The sequence below is a fragment of the Macaca fascicularis genome, chromosome 14, assembly GCF_037993035.2.
Source record: "Macaca fascicularis isolate 582-1 chromosome 14, T2T-MFA8v1.1".
NCBI lineage: Eukaryota > Metazoa > Chordata > Mammalia > Primates > Cercopithecidae > Macaca > Macaca fascicularis.
In genome coordinates, this window is record NC_088388.1 from 75,759,561 (window position 1) to 75,783,783 (window position 24,223).

The window sequence follows — 24,223 nt, forward strand, 5'->3', positions numbered from 1 at the left end:
AAAAGTATTGAGGACCCCAAAGAGCTCTGTGAGTTAAATCTATTGGTATTTACTGTATTAGAAGTTAAAACTGAAAAAAATTAAATCTTTGTTAATCCATTTAAGATTCATATTTGTGAGAAGTGAGATTTATCCATGTGCTGTATCAGTAGTATATTTCTTTTGATTGCTGAGAAGTATCCCATTGTATGAATGTAATAGTTTGTTTATCTATTTTCCTATGGACAGGATACCTGGGCTGTTTCCAGTTTTTGGCTATTATGCATAAAGTTGAACATTCTTAAACAAGTCTTTTTGTGAATGTATATTTTCATTTTTCGTGAATAAATACCTAGGATTGGAATTGCCAGGTTAAGGTTGGTTTATGTTTTAGTTTTCTAAGAGCCTGTAAGACTTTTTCCCCACAGTGATGTATCATTTTTCATTCTCATCATGGAAGTTTTAGGTGCTCCACATCCCCAACAATGTTTGATGTTGTCATACTTCTTAATTTTATCCATTCTGGAATGTATGTAGTGGTATCTCATTGTAATTTTAATTAACATTTACCTGATGTCTGATGATGTTGAGCATATTTTCTTGTGCTTCTTGGTCATATGTATATCTTCTTTTGTGAAGTATCTTTTCAAATCTTTTGCCCATTTAAAAAAATTGGATTGTCTTTTTATCATTGAGTAACAGGGGCTCCTTTCATATTCAAAATATAAGTCCATTTGCCAGATGGATGTTTTGTGACTATTTTCTCCCTGTCTCCCTACTTCATTTTTTTAAAGGAGTTTTTTTGATGAGAAGTTGTACGTTTTGATGAAGTCTAATTGATCAGCTTTTTCTCTTACGGTTATTGCTTTTCGTAGCTTGTCTATTCCCATGTTTTCTTTTGGAAGCTTTATAGTTAATTGCTTTGTATTCAGGTCTATATCCATCTCAAATTTATTGTCACATATGGTGTAAAGTAAGGATTGAAGTTTATTTTTTCCTCATAGGCATATCCAGTTATTTTAGCACAATTTAACCACGTAATCTTCAAATAGAAGTTTCACTTCTTTCTTTCCAATCTTTATGCACTTTATTACTTTTGCTTACACTGTTGCACTGGCTAGGACCTCCAGGGCAATGTTGAGTAGAAATGACATCATGAGTGAACATCCTTGCCTTTTCCTGATTTAAAAAGCAAATAATTCGATATTTCATTATTAGATATAATGTTAGCTATAGGTTTTTTGTAGATATCCTTTATTTGATTGAGGAAGTTCTTGTTGAGTTTTATCATGAATAGGTGTTGGGTTTGTCAAATGTTATTCTTGTGATTTTATCCTTTCTGTTAATATGATTGATTGATTGATTTTTGAATGTTGGATAAACTTTGTTTCGCTGGCCCGCTTAGACATTATATGTTATTCTTTTTATGTGTTGCTGAATTTAATTTGCTTGTATTTTTGGCAGGATTGATTTTTGCCAGGATTTTTGCATCTTTGTTCATAAGAGATATTTTTCTAACATTTGTTTTTTGTTAGGTTTCTTGCTTCAGGTTTTTAGGTTGTATTTTTCAAGGAAATTTATTCATTTCCTCTAGATGGTTGAATATATTGGCATAAAATTATTTCTGACATTTCCTTATTGCTTTTTTAATGTCTGTAGAATCTAGGGTAACTCTGTTCTTTCATTCCTGAAATCAGTAATTTGTAGTCTCTCTTTTTTGATGATTAATCATCCTAATGGTTTATTTGATTTTATTATGTCAGTGGAACAACTTTTGGCTTTGTTAATTTTCTCTACTTTATTCTTATTCTGTTCTTATTTTTTTCCTTCTACTTATTTTTATTTAACGTATTCCTTTTTTGGCTTCATGAGATGAAAGCTTAAAACACTGATTTTAGATCTTTCTTTGTTAATAGAAGCATTTAAAGTTGTAAATTTTCCTCTTGGCGCACAAACTGTTTTTCCTCTGTGCTCACAACACAATCAACACAGAAGATTTCTGTGACCAGATGTGTGGGGATTTCTCCCCACCAACAGAGAAGCAATCAGTTTTGCAGTGGACACTAGCTGGGTATCTTTCAGTTCAATTCTGACACTATCTACTTGGTAGCACCAGATTCACAGGTTGAGGGCTCAGTCCCACAAGACTGTCCTCCACTTCCCAATGCCAGTCGGAAGCCCCATGTTGTTTTACTTGTGTTTCTGATTAACCTGCTATAAATAGGATTAGATTCAGATTCTTCTTGGCCTCTCTGTGCAGCATTCCTTCCTCCAGGGTATGGGATGGGGCCCCTTCTGAAATGGGGGTCTTGTGATCTACCATCAGATATAGTAGCAGAGAATTTATTAATGTCCAGCTCTGAGACAGAAAGGTGAGGGAAGATTAGAGTATATTTTTTAGTTTCTGTGGACTGCCATGGGGAGAAATAACAAGGACTATGGGAGCTATAAGCCAGGAACTGTGGATGAAAGCATATATATATGTATGTACGTACGTTATATATGTATACTATCACAGCACTCCCTAAGCTTATTGTGCTGGTATTTGGAGGTGGGGGCTTTGAGACATAATTAGTTCATGAGGATCTACCCTTATGACTGGGATTAGAGCCCTTGTAAGAAGATGCCAGGGTGGGGTATGGTGGCTCACACCTGTAATACCAGCACTTTGGGAGGGGGAGGTGGGCGGATTGTTTAAGCCCAGGAGTGAGAAACCAGCCTGGGCAACATGGTGAAACTCATCTCTATAAAAATAAAAGAAATTAGCCCTACATGGTGGTGCACACCTGTAGTCCCAGCTACTTGGGAGGCTGAGGTGGGAGGATTACTTGAACCTTGGAGGTCAATGCTGCAGTGAGGTATGATTGCACCACTGCACTCCAGCCTGGATGACAGAGTAGCACAATGTCTCAAAAAAAAAAAAAAAAAAAAGAAGTAGAATTCCCGAGCAGATAACAATTTAAGTGTTATTAACAGGGCAACAAATTGTCAGGTTTATCTTTGGTTGATATGGTTTGGTTTGGATCTATCATTTTATTATTGTAATTATACTAGCTGTTTTTTGTTCTTCTCCTACGTTTTAACAAATTATTTGAATATTATTTTAGAATTAAAATATTTTACTATTGCCTTTTTAGTCATTCTTCTTTGCATTATTTATTTAGTGGTTACTCTAGGGATTAAAATACATGTCTTTAACTTTTCACAGCCTACTTCATGGACCACTTCATGAAAAATGTAGAAGTTTGCAGAATAAGGCAACTATATAGGCTCATATCCTACCTACCTTGTTCTTTATGCTATAGTTGTTATATATATTACATCTATATGTTATAAAAATCCAAATATCAGCATATTAAAAGTAAACGAGTTATAAATAAGTTAAAAGAAAAAGGAAACATTATTGTCTTTTGTAGCTTACCATTTCTGATGCTCTTCACCCTTGTCTGAGGATCTGCATTTCTCTCTGGTATCATTTTCCTTCAGCAAGTTGAGCTTCTCGTGTCTATAAATTTCTATATTTCATTATATTTTGAAAAACTGTGATCATTATGTATTCAGATTTTTTTCTGCTTCATTCTCTTCTATCCTTTGGCTCCAATTACAGCTATGTTGCATTGTTTATAGGTTCATTAGGATCTGTTTAGGATTATTTTGTAAAAAATCTTTTTTTTTTTTTTTTTTTGAGATGGAGTCTCGCTCTGTCATTCAGGCTGGAGTGCAGTGGTGCGATCTCAGCTCACTGCAAGCTCTACCTCCTGGGTTCATGCCCTTCTCCTGCCTCAGCTTCCTGAGTAGCTGGGACTACAGGCACCAGCCACCACGCGCGGCTAATTTTTTGTATTTTTAGTAGAGATGGGGTTTCACCATGTAAGCCAGGATGGTCTCGAGCTCCTGACCTCAGGATCTGCCCGCGTCGGCCTGCCAAAGTGCTGAGATTACAGGTGTGAGCCACCACGCCCGGCCCAAAATCTTTTTTTCATTCTCTGTGCATATACATATTGGGTAGTTTTGATTGACCTATCTTTGTGTTCACTTAGTTTTTTCTCTGTCATCTGTCTGTCTGTTAGGTCTATCTGGTGAATAATTTATTTCAGATATTTTATTTTCAGCTGTAGAGTGCCCACTTAGTTCTTGCTTATTATTTCTATCTTTCTCCAGAGATTTCCTATCTTCTTTTATTATTGTTAGCATATTTTATCTTAATTCCTTGAGGTTAGTTATAGCAGTTTCTTTAACATCCTTGTCTGCTTTCTGTCACATCTAGATGATCTTGGGATCAGTCTCAATTGATATTCTTTTGTCATTAGAGTAAGAACCATTTTCCTGGTTCTTCATATGTTAGGTAATTTTAGGCTTTATATTGAACATAAAGAATGTTAAATTGACCAGGCGCAGTGGCTCACGCCTGTAATCCCAGCACTTTGGGAGGCCAAGATGGGCGGATCACGAGGTCAGGAGATCGAGACCATGCTGGCTAACACAGTGAAACCCCGTCTCTACTAAAAATACAAAAAAATGAGCCAGGCGTGGTGGCGGGCGCCTGTAGTCCCAGCTACTCGGGAGGCTGAGGCAGGAGAATAGCATGACCCCGGGAGGCGGAGCTTGCAGTGAGCGGAGATCGCGCCACTGCACTCCAGCCTGGGCAACAGAGCAAGACTCAATCTCAAAAAAAAAAAAAATGTTAAATTGTGGAGATTCAGGTATCTTTGTTTCTTATGAGTGTTGTTTCTGTTATTTTAACTGGCATTTAGTTATCTTGACTGACTTGACTTGAACTGTACACTCTTGTTTCTTGGCCAGCATGTCATTTGTCTTTAGTTGGACTTCTTTCAATCTGTTATATGCGCATGTGGTTCATGGTTCAGTCAGAGACATGGGCAGACAGAATTTAGGGATCCCTTCTTTGTTTTCCCTTTCAAGATTCCTCAGTTCTCTTCAATGCCATATTTTTTTTCTGGCTTCAGTGTGCTGGTTCCCCAGGCCAACAAGCCTGTGGTGTTACTTCTTCCTGTTTCTTATGTACTGTGTCAGCTGCACTTATCCCAAGGCTACAAGCTGCGAAAATGGGAATTCACTTTGTACGACTCCCCTTCTTGAAATGTGTACTCTGCATTAGAATTTGTCAGCTTCTTACACTCCGGTGCTTCCAGATAATTTCTTTTTGTATTATCCTAGATTTTACCATATTTTTCTGAGGGAGAATTAGCTAGTAGGGCCTTATTCTATCATTGCTGGAAGCAGAAGTGTATATGGACCTTTTTACTATGTTCCGTTTCTCCCCCCATTATGTCCATGTTTTCTTTAGATTCTTGAACATACTTGTAATAGGTGATCTAAAATCTTTGTCAGTTTCGTCGCTGTCATTTTGGCATTGCTTCTTTTGAATGACTTTCTTGCTTTTTTTTTTTTTTTTTTTTTTTTTTTTGAGACCGAGTCTCACTCTGTCGCCCAGGCTGGAGTGCAGTAGCACAATCTCAGCTCACTGGAACCTCTGCCCTCTGGGTTCAAGTAATTCTCCTGCCTCATTCAGCCTCGCTAATGGCTGGAATTACAGGTATGCACTACCACAGTTGGCTAATTTTCATATTTTTAGTAGAGACGGGGTTTTGCCACGTTGGCCAGGCTGGTCTCGAATTCCTGACCTCAAGTGATCTGCCTGCCTTGGCCTCCCAAAGTGCTAGGATTACAGGTGTGAGCCACTGTGCCCAGCCAATTTTCTTGCTTTTTAACTTGTTTAGCAATTTCTGTTTGGATGCCAGACATGGTAATGGGATATCATTGAGTGAATAGATTTTGTTGTCTTCTCTTAAAGTGTGTTGGATTTTGTTCTGGCCAGCAGTTAGATTCTGATCAGCTGATCCCTTTCAAGATTTGTTTTAAAGCATATTTTGGGAGTGGTTCTAGAGTTGTTGTCTTTATTCTTTTGGTAGTTTTGCTTCATTACCAAAATGGTCTAGGATCTCTACTGGATGGTCTAAGTGTTCAGCATGATCACTGTTCTCTCTAGTCACAATGTGAAGGTCTCAAATCCTATATGTTATAGTAATTGTTTGGTTTACAGCTCTATAGTAGTTATTTCTTCCCCTATTAGTTCTTCTCTCAGCCTAAGAGACTGTGAGCATGTGCAGTTTTTTATTTGGTGGTAGACTCGAAGATTCCTTGCAAATTTTGGGAGCTTTTTCTCCACAAGACTGCTGTGCTGTGCTTGGATTTTTTTTTCCTTACACCAAAGTCTAGAAATACTTCCTCCAGAAAGCTGAGTTTACCTCATTTATTTCCCTTTTTCTCAGGGATCACATTGCATAGAATTTGGCCTCTTTTATACTTGTTAACTGCAAGGGAAAATCCAGTCCCAGTAATTCTGTTATGGCTAGCAGTGAAAGTCCCCCAAATTGTTGTAGTGTTCTTATGGTCATTAGTTTTAATATCTATTGGATCAAGCCCATTGTGATGTTGAAGTCTATCGGGGGAACCCGTCCCCAATATTTCAACATATGTTCTTTCTATTTTCCCTAAGTATCAGCCTGTCTGAGAAATACAGAGAAAGAGTACAAAGAGAGGAATTTTACAGCTGGGCCGCCGGGGGTGACATCACATATTGGTAGGTCTGTGATGCCCACCTGAGCTGCAAAACCAGCAAGTTTTTATTAGGAATTTCAAAAGGGGAGGGGGTGTATGTATAGGGGGTAGATCATAAAGATCACATGCTTCAAAGGGCGAAAGGCAGAGCAAAGATCACATGCTTCTAAGGAAACAGGACCAGAGCAGAATCAGAAACTCCTGATAAGGGTCTGTGTTCAGCGGTGCACGTATTGTCTTGATAAATGTCTTAACAGAAAACAGGGTTCGAGAGCAGAGAACTGGTCTGACCTCAAATTTACCAGGGCTGGGGTTTCCCAATCCCAGTAAGCCTGAGACCAGGGCGTATCTCAGTCCTTATCTCAACTGTATAGGACAGACACTCCCAGAGCGGCCGTTTATAGACCTCTCCCCAGGAATGCAATTCTTTTCCTAGGGTCTTAATATTATATTCCTTGCTGGGAAGAGAATTTAGGGATATCTGTCCTACTTGCATGTCCGTTTGTAGGCTCTCTGCAAGAAGAAAAATATGGCTCTTTTCTGCCCAACCCCACAGGCAGTCAGACCTTATGGTTGTCTTCCCTTGTTCCCTAAAATCGCTGTTATTCTCTTCTTTTTCAAGGTGCGCTGATTTCATATTGTTCAAACAAACATGTTTTATAATCAATTTGTACAATAGTGGTCCTGAGGTGACATACATCCTCAGCTTACGAAGATAACAGGATTAAGAGATTAAAGTAAGATGGGCGTAAGTAATTGTAAGAGTATTATTTGGGAACTGATAAATGTCCATGAAATCTTCACAGTTCATGTTCAGAGACTGAAGTAAAGACAGGTGTAAGAAATTATAAGAGTATTATTAGGGAAGTGATAAATGTCCATGAAATCTTCACAATTTATGTTCCTCTGCTGTGACTCCAGCCAGTCCCTCCATTTGGGGTCCCTGACGTCCCACAACAAAAGTCTTTTGTAACTCTACTGATTTGTACAGGGGCAGCATGTGAAGGTTGCTTCATCTATTAAACATTAAGATAGGTGTATTAAAATCTCCTACCATGTTGGTGGATTTGTTTATTTTCTTCACTATTATTCTGTTAGTTTTTGCTTTAAGTATTTTGAGGCTATGTAATTTGGTGCAAATATGTTTAGGATTATGATGTCTTCCTGGTGAACTGGATTCTTATTTTTAGTTTTTCTCTTTTAATTTTTTTTGAGACAGGGTCTCACTCTGTTGTCCAGGCTGGGGGGCAATGGCACAATCACAGTTCACTGCAGCCTTGACTTCCTGGGCTTAGCTGATCCTCCCACCTCAGCCTCTGGGATAGCTGGGACTACAGGCACATGCCACCATGCCCAGCTACTTTTTTGTATTTTTAGTACAGATGGGGTTTTGCCATGTTGCCCAGGCTCTCTCAAACTCCTGGGCTCAAGCAATCAATCCACCTGCCTTGGCCTCCCAAAGTGCTAGGATTGTAAGTGTGAGCCGTGAAGCCCAGTCAGATCCTTCTTCTAATGCTTTTTGTTTTAAAGTTCCTTTGATTTGAAGTATTTATATATTACTGTTTTTTATTCTTTACTTAAAACCTTTCTGCATTCTTATGTGTTACTTGCATGTACTATATGCTAGGCACTTATTTTAAGGGTACCTGGGATTTGTTTTAATCAGGTATAGTTAGACACAGAGACACAGAAATGACTGTCATGAAGGAAGAAGTTTTTTTTTTTTTTAAATTTTACTTTAAGTTCGGGGATACATGTGGAGAGTGTGCAGGTTTATTACATTGGTGTGCATATGCCATGCTGGTTTGCTGCACCCATCAACCCATCTTCTAGGTTTTAAGCCCCACATGTATTAGGTATTTGTCCTAATACTGTCCCCGCCCTTGCCCAGGAAGAAGTTTTATACTCAGTTTCCTAGAAACAGGAGGAATAACACACCATGTAGGGCCACTTAAGAAAGCACCAGGGTCAGTCGGGGGGCAGAGGAAGTAGGGGGAAATATGGTCATACAGCTTTATTGTGGTTTCTGCAGGAAGGAACAGGCAAGGCATTATAAGTAGGCTTAGGCTTGGCTAGTTTTGAGTAATTTCAGTGGACGCTGGGACGTAGGGGCTGCCACTAGTTGTATGGTACGTGGCCCTGGGATGATTTGGGTAGGGGAATAGTGGCCTAGAGTGTAAGAGTCTGATAAATGAGGTAGTTGGGACTATGGGCTCTGGATTGTTTGGTATGCATATGGAAGGTGCACTCCTTTGCTACCTGGCTAGCTCTGGGAGGAGCGATTCCACCAGAGTAAGCAAGGCCCCATATACCAAAGCATGAAATACAGAAACCAGAAAACGTGATTATCATAGCACTGTTCTAGGTACTTGTTGATAATGGCAGTGAGGAAAGCAGATAAGAAAGTGTTGTTGTGAACATGCATTCTATTGAGAGAAGATGACAAATAAACGGTTAAGTATATAAGTGGTTGCTAATTGTGATAAATGCTGTAAATAAAACTAGGTAATATGATAGAGAATGGCTAGAGGACTTCTTTAGATAGGGTAGTTAAGGAAGGCGTCTCTGAATTGGTGGCATCTGGTATAAGTCCTGAAGAATGAGATGGCATATGTGGTAATCTGGGGTAATGGTGTTCCAGACAGTACTGCAAATGGCCCTGTGGCTGGAATGGACTTGGTTTGGTCTAGGAACATTGGGAAGATTAGTGTTTTGGGAATGATCGGCAAAAAGGAGAGTAATTAGAAGAGGTAGGCAGGGGTTGATTGTGTTAGCCTTGTAGACCATGGTAAAGAGATTGGCTTTTATTTTATTTGCAGTTGGAAGTGTTTGGAGTGTTTTCAGCCAGGGGAGTAAACTTTTATACTCAGTTCAGAACAAGTCAGGTACGAATACCATTGACAGTATAACGCTTGGGAGATATATTAGCATGCTACAGTTATATGATCAAAAAGGAAGATGTTGTTAAATTGGAAATGTTTTCATGAAACAAATGGATGCAAAGGAGGATTTTGATCATAGTGGGGGACTAGGATTAATGAAGAATGAGAATGGAATTTTAAAGGAGAGAAATCATACAAGGCAGGCCTAGGTACTCAAGGTACTGTGGGGGTTTTGCTGTTATTGTTTTTGAGACAGAGCCTATGTGGCCCAGGCTGGAGTGCAGTGGTGCCATCTTGGCTCACTGCAACCTCCGCCTCCTTGGTTCAAGCAATTCTTGTGCCTCAGCCTCCCAAGTAGCTGGAATTACAGGCATGTGCCACACCTGTCTAATTTTTGTATTTTTTGTAGAGACGGGGTTTTGCCATGTTGCCCAGGCTGGTTTCGAACTCCTGAACTCAAGCAATCCTCCCACCTTGGCCTCCCAAAGTCCTGGGATTACAGGCGTGAGCCATACCATCATGGGTTTTTAAGTATAAGAACTTACTGTCAAGAACAATATATAAAGTTTAAGAATGATCAAAATAAGTGATGACAAAAATAGGTATAAATCCTGCCTGGGCAACATAGTGAAACCCTGTCTCTACAAAAAATACAAAAATTAGCTGGGTGCATGCCTCTAGTCCTAGCTACTCGGTAGGCTGAGGTAGGAATGTCGCTTGGGAGTTTGAGGCTGCAGTGAGCCATGATCATGTCACTGCATTCCAGCTTGGGTAACAGAGCAAGAACCTGTCTCCAAATATATGTATATGTCAGATAAGGCTTTTTATCTTTAACTTTCTAAAAAATATTTTCAGTCAGAGATTGGGAGACTAAAGATAGATTGGTTTTAAGGGGGGTAAAGGTTGTAAGAGTAGGTGATAAGAAAGCAAAGGAGAACTCAAAGAGAGACTGCATGAAGTAAATTTATATACCATACATTAGATGGATGAAGAAAAGATCTTCCTAAAGTAAATCATAATAATTGGTAGCTATCATTTTTAAAAGCATATAGTTTTTCAAATATGTATATATATTTAAAACATTCAGAAAAGACATTGTTATAAAATATTTTTATAAGATATTTGTCCTGCTTATGTAATAGGATTGTTTTAAAGGTCAAATGAGGAAACTAATACAAATTGATTTTGTATTTCAAATCTTACTTTGAAAAGTGCTACCATTCAGAAGAGTATATATGAGTTTTTGTGATGCCCATGCATGTGCATAAATTGCATAAAACTTCTCCTATATGTCTAGGCATTACCATAACTAATTGAAGCTGTTTTGGAGTCTGTGGATGTTAATTACTACAGGTAACTTTTTTTTTTTTTTTTTTTTTGAGACAGGGACTCACTCTGTTGTCCAGGCTGGAGTGCAGTTGCATGATCTTAGCTCACTGCAGCCTTGACCTCCCAGACCCAAACCATCTTCCTGCCTCAGCCTCCGAGTAGCTGGGACTACAGGTACATGCCACCACACCTGGCTAGTTTTTGTATTTTTTTGTAGAGATGGGGTTTTACCGTGTTGCACAGGCTGGTCTTGGCAGCTCCTGGATTCAAGTGATCCACCCACCTCAGCCTCCCAAAGTGCTGGAATTATAGCCTGCTTTGCTTATTATTGCCCTCTGTTAGGAGAGTCTTTTTAGGTTTATGTATGGTAAGCATGCTGTACAGCTAGCTTCCTAAATTGCTCTACCAGCTGTGAAACTGGTACAAAGCTGTTGTGTATGATCAATAAATAAATGATTTGCTTTTTTAAGATACTAGACAAAACATGGCATTAATTTAAAACATGATCTGAAATTTAAGCTATATATTGCATGTATTCCTTAAAATCTATTCTGTTTCTTTTGCCTGGCATATTTTTTCCCCAGTGTCTTACTTTCAGTAATTAAATTACCATATATTTATATATGGGAATACACACATTTATAATCTCACAGTTTCTATGGGTTAGGAGTCTGGATCCAGTTTAGCTGAGTCCTTTGTTTATGATTTCACAGGGCTGCGGTCAAGATGTTAGCTGGGGCTGTGGTCTCATCTGAAGCTTAACTATGGAAGAATCCATTAGCAGAATTCAGTTTCCTGTGGTTATAGGACTGACAGGCTTCAGTTTCTTGTTGGCTTTTGGATGGAAGCTGCCCTTAGCTCCTGGAAGCTGCCCTTCAAATATGGGACTACCAAAATAGGCAGACCACAACATAGCAGCTTGTTTCTTCAAAGCCAGCAAGGGAATGAGAGACTTCAGCAAGATGGGTGCTACAGTCTTAGGTAATGTCACCACATACACATAATCGTGTGTCTCTTGTCACCTTGCCTTATTGTCTTGGTTAGCAGCAAGTCACAGTTTCTGCTTATACACAAAAGGAGGGAGTTACATAAGACTGTGGATACCAGGGTATGGGGATCTGGGGGCCACTTTAGATATCTGTGTTTCACATACCTTATTTTTATATTTCCAAGTGCAGTAATTATTGTTTTCTTTTTACTTTTTACCCTGTGACCAGGTCAATAAAGACCAATGGTCTTCTTGTTCCTTTGTGCTAGTGGGTGTTTACTTTTCTATTTCATTTAGCTACTAAGTAGCCCCACAAGCATCTCAGCTCTGTATAGATGATCTCAGATCCATTTCCTATCCTTGTGTGGTCCAAGGCCTCATCTCTCATTCCTGTGTGAGCATTGAAACCCAACCTCCTATGGTACTGAGACAGACAACTCACTGCCTTATCTCTTACCCTCTGTAGGGCAGTCATAACTTAGTTATTACTATATTAGTTTTCAATTGCCTCTTTTTTTTTCTTTTTCCTTTTAAGAAGTACTTTTAGTTTTTTTGGAGCCCAGCTGTACATTTAAAAATATTATTTGTTAAATTTTTACAACTCATCTAGGTATTTGTAATGAGAGAATTTTTGGGTTTTCTGTCACATTGCTTAATAACTATTTCTTTGTTTTCTTTTAGCCAAGGGTTTATTTCAATACTGGAAATACTAAATGTTATATACACATATGTGTACTTAAAAACATATAAGTGCATCAGATAATCAGTATTAGCACACATGGAAATATAGAGTTGAGAAGTATAGCATATGAAGACTTTCACGATCTGCCCCTTGATTCCCTCTCTAATGGCCTTTCTAAACACTTGCACTTTTGTATGGTACTGCTTTTGTATTCCTGAACACAGAATGCAGCTCATAGTTTCATGTATTTGCATACATTATTGTCTTTGTCTGGAATGCTCTGCTTTATGCCTACCATCTCTCTTTATTTTGTTAACTCAGCCTTATTTCTTTTTTTCTTCTAAATTCACTTTTTTTGTATTTTTAATTATTCTCTTTTTCATTTCTAGGGGTATTGTTTCTTTTTTTCAAATCTGCCTGGCCATTTTTGTTATTTTTTCTTCCTTGGTTATTTTTTTTCTTGCTATCTTATATTTCTTTAAATATTTTAAAAACACAATATTTCATATTCATTAATTTCAATATATTTCATTTTTGCTTGTCTAATTCTGTGCTTATTGTTTTGCTGATTCTCTTTTATGGCTGCATGTTTCCTCACATATTCTTGTGATTTTTTTTTTTTTACCATGAATTCATTGTCGTGGAGACTTGAGAAATCTTTGAGACCATCTTGGATTGTAAGGTCATGAGGGGAGGACCCCTGTGGTTTTGTTCATTGCTGTATCCCAGGGCTTATTACAGTATCTAGTACATGAGACTCTCAATAAATATTTATTGGATGAACAAATTACATGTCCACACCTTACAGACAGTGCTATAATTATTTATATGTGTTTATTTTCTCTACTATATTGATAATACCTCAAGTTAGAGAACTTTTTGGCTTTAACACCATATCCCCAGCATTTAGCACAGTGTCTAATATAGATTAAGTTCTCAGTAAATATTTGTTGAATGAATGAGGAGTTGCTTGGCATATTCTGCCCAATGAAATCTTCAGAATAAATAAGACTTATTTTGCCTGTTTGTCATTATAAAGTCATTTTAATAAAATGGAGGATACTAGAGAAATGATGAATCAGCTCACATAACTAGTGCGCATATTGCTCATGATTGATTAAAGCAGAACCATTTTCCAGACTGAACTCCAAAGTCACTGAAGGCTAATCACATTAACTATTCCTGTACTTATAGATTTCAAGGCATAGTGAGTATACAAAATGTTCAGCCAATAAATATGTACCAAACATCTACTATATGTATATTAGTTTGCAAGATACGTGATATATATTTTTTCCCAGTACGTTATGTGCTAGCTAAGGTATACACTTAAAAATGTGAAAAGGGTAAATAGAACGCAAGATAAATGATTTATTATAGTAATCACTGAGTACGGTGGCTCACTCCTGTAATCCTAGCACTTTGGGAGGCTGAGGCGGGCGGATCACTTGAGGTCGGGAGTTTGAGACCCCTGGCCAATATGGCAAAACCCTGTCTCTACCAAAAAATACAAAAATTAGCCAGGCAAGGTGGCGTGCGCCTGTAGTTTCAGCTACTCTAGAGGCTGAGGCATGAGAATCGCTTGAACCCAGGAGGTGGAGGTTACAGTGAGCGGAGATCACACCACTGCACTCCAGCCTAGGCGATAAAGTGAGACTCTGTCTCCAAAAAAAAAAAAAAGCATTACAGTAATAAAAGAATTGTCTTAAAACAGTGTCATTTAATCATATAGAATACAATTGAATAAATTTTTCAGAGGTTCAGATGAATCCAGTATTGTGATATTATATATATATACACATACACACACACACACACACACACACACACATATATATTTTCATCCACGGTTCCTGGCTCATAATTTTCATAACCCTTGATATAGTCTTTTGTTGTAATGTTGGGACACTCTAGGCTTCAGAAGCAGGCCTCAGGAAACAGAATCTCTCTCTCTGATCTTCTGCTGCCCTCCTTTCACCTGACCAAGGCAGGACTCTAATCTGATAGTGAGTCATCTGACTGTTTATTTGAATCCTTTAAAATATCCTTTGTAATAAACTGATAAACACAAATAAGTGTTTCCCTGAGTTATGTGAGCCATTATAGCAAATTAATTGAACCCAAAGAGGGGGTTGTAGGAACCCCAACTTGAAGCCAGTTGGTCAGACAGTCTGGAGGTCTAGACTTGTGACTGGTGAAAAGAAGAGGCTCTCTTGTGGGACCAAGCCCTCAACCTGTGGTTTCTGAGGCTATCTCCAAGTAGATAGCTTCAGAATTGAATTGAATTGGAGAACACCCAGCTGATGTCTGCTGTAGAATTGCTTGCTTGCTTGGTTTGTGGGAGAAACCGCCACATATTTGGTCACAGAAGTCTTCTGTGCTAATGATTGTTGTGGAGTGATTAAAATAGGAAAAACGAGTGTTGTTTTGTTTATACTCACAAGTTATAGTTGCCAGAATTATATAGTTGGATTGCCTCTTAACAATTATTAGTATAGACCAACACTCATGATTGTATTTCTTCTGTTTTCTTTCTCTTCCTTTGCATTTTCAGCATGAAGGTTGTATTTCTTCTGTTTTCTTTTTTGTCCTTTGCTTTTTCAGCATGAAGAATACAGCTTCTTGTTAAAGGGACATAAGATTGAATCCAGATATTCCCATTTAGCAGCTATATTACACTGGAAAAATTTCTTAACCTCATTGGGCCTCAAGTGTTCTAATATGTAGAATGAGAATGATAACACCCGCCTTATAAGGTGATATTTTGTATCAAAAGAGATTATATAAATAAAGTCACTAGTATGGTTATAGGAATATAAACTCAATAGGTCTTGTTTCCCTTCTGCTTTATTCTTTCTTTCATTATCTACCCTGTGTTTTTTCCGCTTTCACTCTCTTTATTTTTTAAAAATAAAAACCAGGTTTTAAAATAATAAATTTAGTATTTAGGTTGAAGCTTAATAGGAAAGACCATGCAAATATTCCAGTTATATGTGTGTGGGGGTTTAACAACACTGCTATTTTAGTTGGATCACAGAGAAACCTCTGTTTACTGCTGTGGCACACTTGTCTTGGCTGACTGATCCCATTTTCTCTGGTTTTCTTTAAAGCAGTTTTTTTCAGACCTTTAAAAGCTGACACTCGGGCAGTGAGTACCCTGGAAAATAATATCTTGTTCCAGTAGAACTTGGCCCAAAGGATTCTGGTAGAACTAGCATAATTCATTTGAGAGATTTGGAATTTTTTTAAAATTTAAAAACTTCTGTTTTTTAGTCTTTAATTTTTGTCTTACGCTGAGGAACTTGATATAAATTAAACACTGTTTAAGAAATTAAGTTAAATTAAATAAATTCAGAAAGTCTTAGGCAGAGCAGTTCATCAAGAGAAAGAAAGGAATAAAAAGCATCCAAATTGAAAAGGAAGAAGTCAAATTGTCCCTATTTGTGGATGACGTGACCTTTATATAGAAAAACCTAAAGACTCTACCAAAAGCCTTTTACAACTGATCAATAAATTCAGTAAAATTGCAGGATATAAAATCAATATACAAAAATTAGTATCTCTATACACAAACAGTGAACTAGCTTGAAAAGAAATCAAGAATGCAATCTTGTTTATAATAGCTACAAAAAATTACATAGGAATAAATTTAAGGAGGTAAAAGACCTCTGTGAGGAAAACTACAGAATACTGATGAAGGAAATTGATGAGGATACAAACAAATAGAAAGACATCCCATGCTTATGAATCAGAAGAATTAATATTGCTAAAATGACAGTACTAGCTGGGCATGGTGACATGTGCCTATACTCCCAACTAGTTGGAAGGCTGAGGCAGGAGGATCACTTGAGCCCAGAAGTTCAAAGCTTCAGGGAGCTGTGATCACGCCACTCTACTCCAGCCTTGGTGACCAAGCAAGACCCCATCTCTAAAAAAAAAAAAATAAGTAAAAGAAAATAAATTTTATAATCAATATCCTTGTATTTGAATCCTGACTTTGCCATTTACAAGCTGTGTGATCTTGTATATATTTATACAAATTACTTAATTTTGATTTTCACCTTCCTTAGCTGTCAAATTGGATTGAAAATACCTCATAGGGTGGATATAGTAATTTGTGCTTGTAATCCCAGCTACCAGGAAGGCTGAGGCAAAGGAACGCTTGAGCCCAGCAGTTTGAGACCAGCCTGGGCAACATAGCAAGATCCTATCTCAAAAAACAGAGAGAGAGAGAGAGAGAAAATACTTCATAGATTTGTTTTGAGGATCAAATTAGACAATGTAATGATTTCGTACACTCTCAAATACCATATAAATTTTGGTTAATGGCTTTCTTAAGAATTTATAACATCAGATAATACAATTAAATTCAAACTACCTTTTTTTATTTTTATTTTTTTATTATACTTTAAGTTCTAGGGTACATGTGTACAACATGCAGGTTTGTTACATATGTATACATGTGCCATGTTGGTGTGCTGTACCCATTAACTCGTCATTTACATTAGGTATATCTCCTAGTGCTATCCCTCCCCTCACCCTCTCCCCACAATAGGCCCTGGTGTGTGATGTTCCCCTTCCTGTGTCCAAGTGATCTCATTGTTCAATTCCCACCTATGAGTGAGAATATGCGGTGTTTGGTTTTCTGTTCTTGTGATAGTTTGCTGAGAATGATGGTTTCCAGCTGCATCCATGTCCCTACAAAGGACACAAACTCATCCTTTTTTATGGCTGCATAGGATTCCATGGTGTATATGTGCCATATTTTCTTAATCCAGTCTGTCACTGATGGACATTTGGGTTGATTCCAAGTCTTTGCTATTGTGAATAGTGCTGCAATAAACATACATGTGCATGTGTCTTTATAGCAGCATGATTTATAATCCTTTGGGTATATACCCAGTAATGGGATGGCTGGGTCATATGGTATTTCTAGTTCTAGATCCTTGAGGAATCACCACACTGTTTTCCACAATGGTTAAACTAGTTTACAATCCCACCAACAGTGTAAAAGTGTTCCTATTTCTCCACATCCTCTCCAGCACCTGTTGTTTCCTGACTTTTTAATGATTGCCATTCTAACTGCAAACTACCTTTTTTAAATCCATGAACTGAAAAGTTATTTATTTTTCAGCTTTAAAATGTCTGACATTTTAACTAAAACTGTGAGCTTTACCTAACATGGTGCCTAAGCCCAACCATAGGTGTTCATTCATTTGTGGAGTGAAGGAATGAATATGTTCAACCTCTTGGCATTGGCATTATATATTACTATTAAAAACTAAATTACCAGCCAGGCACGGTGGCTCATGCCTATAATTCCAGCACTTTGGGAGGCTGAGGTGTAAGGATCGCTTGAGCCTAAGAGTTCAAGACCAGCCTGGGTTGCACAGGGAGACCCTGTCTCTACAAAAAATTACGAAATTAGCTGGGCGCAGTGGTGCACTCCTTTAGTCCCAGCTACTCAGGAGGCTGAGGTAGGAGAATCACTTGAGCCCAGGAGACTGAGGCTGTAGTGAGCCGTGGTCATGCCACTTCACTCAAGCCTTGGAGACAGAGCGAGACCCTGTCTCGAAAACAAACAAATGCAAAACTAAGTTAACTCTTTAATAATTAGATAAATGCAGATACCATTGTGTCTTTCTTTCAATAAGCCTCATCAGGATTCAGAGGCATTACCTTAAACTCTCACATTTGCTGTGGATATATCATAGACATGTAATTGTCACAAATGTTGGAGGCCACATAGTATAATTAATATGCTTAGACTTAGGTTTTAATCCATTCCTGCCTCTTACTGGTTGAGCAACTGTTGGTAAGTCATTTAATCTTTGGAGCTTCAGTTTCTCTAGTAAATGGTGAGACTACTCCCTTACAAGGTTACTTTGGAAATTAAATGTTATATGTATTTATAAACCATAAAGTGGCATAAAATATAGAAGTTTTTATTTTATTAAGGTTGACAATATGAGCTGGGCCATATGACTGATTTTTTACATTCATGAAAGTGTGTAGAAAATATTGCAAAGATCTCACAAGTTTGGATATTTGAAAGGACTGAAAGTCTCCTTAGAGAATATTTAGCTTTCATTTAAAGGCAAAGGAAACAGTATAGCAAAAGAAGGAAGAGGACAGGCAAATGTTGAGGGTATGGAAGATAATCAAGGAACAAACTCCCTTAGGATCTTAATCTGCATGGAGGCCTGCTTCATCTCTGCATTGAATCACCAAGATCTGTCTGATAAATCTTGGCTTCAGGATAGCTCAAGGCAGAAATTCCCAATGAGGTATTTTATGTTGCTCTGGTCATGGAGTATTTTTCCCCCTAGTACTTTTAATACTTTATTATTATATTTTAAAAATATATTTGGAATATAGCCTCGTGTATAATGTGGAGAAAGGATTAAACTTAATTGATTTCAAGATGATTTTTACCCAGTTGCCTCAATACCATTTACTGAATACTTCCTCTCTACTTTTAATGATTTGAAATGTCAACATTATTATATACTAAATCCCATATGTTTTTGGGCAGATATTTGAACTTTCTAGGCTGTTTTATTGATATCTCTCTTATATCTCAATATCATATTGTTTTAATGATTTTATGTAACTTCATATTTGCCTCCATTATGGTTCCACTTTCTGCATTCCCATTGTACCCAGGTTCTCTATGTCACTAGCAGGAAACACTGCACATTTAAAGACTTTGTATTTTTGTTTAGGGCCAGGAACAGAAGGAAATAATTTTTTAATGTATTCTATGGTACCAGGAAGAGAAAAAGTAGAAAGAGAGATGTAATAGGGCTGGGGAAGGAGGTATTTAGTCTCCAATCAGGACACTCTGGTTTGAGTCTGCTTCTGATGCTTACTGTATACATGTAGACAAGCCAGTTGACTTTTTAGCTTCTCTGTTTCCCTCATTTGCAAAATGAGGAAAATTGATTAGGTCACTGCTTCTTAAATTTTTCCACTGAAGCATCCTTAAGGAGCAGAAAAAAGAAAACAAGTACCTATGTGTGAAGATGAAACTGCAAGCAGCCTGCCATAAGTAAAAAATGTTTTTTTTAATATTCACGAAAGATTTTTTGTACATTGTTTATATAACATTGGCTGACAGTAAAAATTGGAAATAAGCTAAATGTTACTTAATAGATAATTGTGTAAATAAAATATGATGTAGCCTTATAATAAAATACTGCATAGCCAACAAAAGGATTGAAATTATATATATTGAAAACATAATTAGGGCTCTGGCTCCATTTCTCTTAGTCCCCCCCTGTTCTTTCCTCTTTATATTTCCAGTTTTGTCATATTACTGGACGACCTTAATCACCAACTAAGACCTGGGAAAACGCTGGAGTTATGCAATAAAAAGGTTCCCATATCTGGAACCATTTTGGAACACCTAATTTTAAACTAATTTTTAATCATTGGCCCTTTAAATTTTTGCTTGTTAGAACAGGAAAACTTCTTTGCTGTTTGGATATGGAAGAGATTCTGAAAAGGGATTATTTCAACTGTTCAAATTCTTGAAACATCTTTACACAGGTACTATTCATGGGATCCTTACTGTTGTACAAAAGCCCGTGCTTCCAGAGTTGCATCAGGACCTTTCATAAAGTTTTAGTCTTCATTTTTGTCCTCCTATGCCATAGTTAAGGGGCATAAAAAAAACTAGTGGAGTGGGCTTGGCGGCTCACACCTGTAATCCCAGCACTTTGGGAGGCTAAGGCAGGCAGATCGCTTCAGCTCAGGAGTTGGAGATCAGCCTGGGCAACATGGTGAAACCCTGTCTTAAAAAAAAAAAAAGAAAAGACTAGTAGAATCCCCCCTCCAAGCTTTCTTACTACTGTCCCACGAAGTAGAAATCTTTGAAACAGAAGTATATTATGGGAACTTTGCTAAAGAATGCCCCTCTGCCCGCTTAAATCCTCCCAATTCTGGCAGCCTGTGAATAGAAGATTGGCTTGATCCTGTGATAGACTTTGAGACTCATGTTAGACTAGTGCTGTACTCTCTTTTTCTCAAACTTTTTGCTTTCAGGACCACCTTCTGCTCTTAAAATTATTGAGAACCCAGAAGAGCTTTATATGTGGATTTTTTCTACTGAAGTCAGCTGGATTTTCATATATGCTTTTGCATTTGATCTGTGTAATCTGTTGTTTTGGTTGATATATTTAAAGAAAATTAGGCTTTACACAGATATATGTAGTTGTTGAAGGGAGTTTTTGTTGTTGTTGGTGTTAGTTTTTTGTTAGTTTGTTTGTTTGTTTTTGAGACAGAGTCTTGCTGTTGCTCTGTTGCCCATGCTGGAGTGCAGTGGTGCAATCTCAGTTCACTGCAACCTCCACCTCCTGGGCTCAAGTGCTTCTCATGACTCAGTCACCCGAGTAGCTGGGATTACAGGTGTGTGCCACTACACCTGGCTAATTTTTCTATTTTTGTAGAGACAGGGTTTCAACATGTTGGCTAGGCTGGTCTCAAACACCTGGCCTCAAGTGATCTGCCTGTTTCAGCCACCCAAAGTGCTGGGATTACCCGCATGAGCCACCACGCCTGGCCAGGGAGGAGCATTTTAATAGCCTTTCTAGATAATTGTGGATGTTCTTTGATATTACGTATACCAAAACTTGACAAGTGGTAGTGTTAAGGTTAATTGGAATGTGGAATCTGAGATCATATCATTGAATTTTTCTTGCCATCATACATTAAGATCCATTGGCCTTTCTTGCACTTTGAATGGACTTTTACCTATGCATCATTTTATAGCACTGTGCATAAATCATTTGGAAAATGTTGGTTTGCTGTTGATGCAGATCTTCCGGATGTTGAGATATTTCTTTATGTAATATTTTAAAAATCACACGTGTTATCATCTCTGACAGAGATTATCATCTCTGACATCATCAGACGTCTTTAAGTATTAGGAAGCTGTCAAGCTCATTGTGGTAGATGCACATTTTCTAAAATTCTTATTTTTGCTTGAATTTTATTGCTGGCAAAAAAAAAGAAAAATATACTTAGCTGTTTTTTTTTTTGAAAGGACAAGGCTTAATTTGCTCATTTCGAGGAAGGCATCTTCCAAATACCCAGGAATGAATAATCATAGTTTACTCGTCAGTTTGTCTTTTAGGTAAAAATGTGGTTGATGAAAAAAGCGGCCAAGTTGAGCTCACATCTCAAAACAGTCATACAAGTGCTATTCCTTGAGACAACATTATACTTTGGTATATAGTAGAAGTTCTTTATGCAAATTCCATTTAATGATAGAGAATATTAAAAAGATGTACACCTAAGAGTTGAGATTTAATACAATTAGTAATTTTTATTGCTTCATCAAAGGCACTGTTAATTGAAGCTGACTTTTTTTTTTAAGCTATGAATATATAGTAGTGGAAAAGAATACAATGATTATAGTACAGACTGGTTGCTACTGCCCTAATTTGTGCAAAAGTTTACCCACCATTGCTTTTATGCCATTAATGTAAATGTGCCATTAGTGTAAATGTCAATACAGTGCATAAGTTAAATAACTCTAAGTATTATGAAAATAATTTTGACCTCAAAGACTCCAAAAAGGGTACATCAACCACAGTTTGAGAACTGTTGCTTTAACCTACTAAAAAAGATTTGTCTACTTGAACATAGTATTTACATTTCACTTTTTGGAGTCTGCTGCTTTATAGAGAAAGGTTTTGTTTGTTTGTTTTTTGAGACAGAGTCTTGCTATATTGCCCAGGCTGAATTCAAACTCCTAGGCTCAAGTGATCCTCCCACTTCAGCCTTCTGAATAGTTGGGACTACAGGTGCATGCTGCTCTGCCCAACTTATAGAGGAGTTTTAATAGAGTATATTTTAGCAGTAAGTAAGAAGATATAATTAATTTCTCATTTCAGATAATAGGCCCTATTCTATGCAGAGACTTGTTCAAAATCCTCGTTGGTGATCTTCCTACCACCAGAGGAAGTTTTATATATTTCCTCTTCTATTTAAAGGCTTTTTCAACAACTAGATCTGATGAGATGCCTAATAATCTTGGCATCAGGAAAGACTTTAAATTCTGAGAACCTGTGCCAAGATTGCAAGGAGAGAACACTATTTGTTAATTAAAGAATATACAGATTTCTAGGGAAAATGAGTTCCTTTTGTGGCCTTTTTGCTAATATTAAAAACAACACTACTAATATAGTAGCCCGTATCTATTAGGACCTTGTATGTGTCAGCCACCATGCTAAGAACTTTATTATAATGAAAAATCTGTTTGGGAATATTTATGATGAATGCCCTGCATATTTAAAGTTATTTCTTCCTTTCTTCTATGGAAAGAAAGCAGATAACTTTCCCAATACTTCTGACATTTTATTAGTTTTTCAGCAGTGTAATCATTATATTACATGCTTTTGGTTGTCTTCTGTGTGACCAATTTGGAATATCAGTTGGAAACATATCCTTTCATCATTGAAATCTTAGTCAAATGTATGTCTTTCTTCTCTTTGAATTTTCCTATCTCACAGACATCTTAATTCAAGCCCCCATTATAATTTATATTACAGTATTGTCCTATTTTGTGCTTTTGTATCCTCTTGCTAACATCTCCAGACTATTAGGCTTATCTTAAAAGTTAATTGTCTTTTTATCCTTCCTCTTTATCATTTGCTCTTTATTTTTTAGGGAGATCACAGACATGTTATTTATGTTTATCTTCTAGTTTATCTTAGTAGCTTTATCTCCTGACATTCCTTTCCCCTAGACATGTTACTTTGCAATATTCCCTAGGCATACTATGTTCTCCTGTTTTTGCACATATATGGTTGACCTTTGAATAACATGGGGGTTGGGGTGCTGAGCACAACCCCCGACCCCAGTCAAAAATTCATGTACAATTTTGACTCTCCAAAAGCCTAATTACTAATAGCTTACTGTTGACTGGAAGCCATACTGATAACATAAACAGTTGATCATTAACATATATTTTGTGCATGTATTATATACTGTATTCTTCTTACAATAAAGTAAGTGAAAGAAAATAAAATGTTATTAAGAAAATCAGGGCCAGGTGCAGTAGCTCATGTCTGTAATCCTGGTGCTTTGGGAAGCCAAGGTGGGGAAGATTGCTTGAGGCCAAGAGTTCAAGACCAGCCTGGGCAACATAGCAAAAGCCTGTCTCTAAGAAAATCATAAGGAAGAGAAAATATATTTACTATTCATTAAGTGGAAGTGGATTGTCATAAAGGTCTTCATCCTCATCATTTCACATTGAGTAAGCTGAGGAAGAGGAGGAGCTGGTCCTGTCTCCGGGGGTAAAGGCAGAAGAGGTGGAGAAGGTAGAAAGGGAGGCCGGAGAGGCAGGCACAGTTGGTGTGACTTTGTGGAGACACATGTAATTTCTGTCTAACTTTTTTGCTTTTTCATTTCTCTAAAAATGTTTCTATATGATAACCATATTTTTCCTCTATTTGTTTTAGTTTCAGTGCTAGTATCGTATAAGGGTCTGTGTCGTAAAAGGAGTCAAAGCAGTCTTGAATAATAGGAACCCTTCTGGCCAGGTGAGGGGTCTTACTTCCATAATCCCAGCACTTTGGAAAGCTGAGTGGAAGGACTGCTTGAGGCCGGAAGTTTAAAACCAGCCTGGGCAACATAGTAAGACTCTGTCTCTATTAATCAAGATAATAAATAAAATAATAGGAACCCTTCTGCCAGATTGTCTAATGTCAGTTTGTTTTCAGGCACTGCTTCTTCTACATCTTCTTCCCCATTCTGGCATTGTTTCAGAAGCAC

General features: G+C 37.5%; 1 protein-coding gene across 9 annotated transcripts in view; it reads left to right on the forward strand.

Annotated features, from left to right (window-relative positions):
* The window catches only part of ACER3 (alkaline ceramidase 3), a 167,519-nt gene that overhangs the window by 18,544 nt on the left and 124,752 nt on the right, over window positions 1-24,223 (forward strand). For 2 of the 9 annotated variants that reach the window (XM_065528753.2, XM_074014833.1), the window contains exon 2: window positions 10,830-10,946. The exons of 4 other annotated variants lie outside the window; for them this stretch is intronic. Coding sequence is in view for 3 of the 5 variants with exons in the window: in XM_065528747.2 (XP_065384819.1) it covers window positions 11,717-11,753 (37 nt within the window). In the remaining 2 variants the exon portion in view is untranslated. Of the gene's footprint in view, window positions 1-7,183; window positions 7,310-10,829; window positions 10,947-11,485; window positions 11,754-24,223 lie in introns of all 9 variants that reach the window. 3 more of the 9 variants (XM_065528747.2, XM_065528749.2, XM_065528748.2) reach the window with 3 other exon arrangements.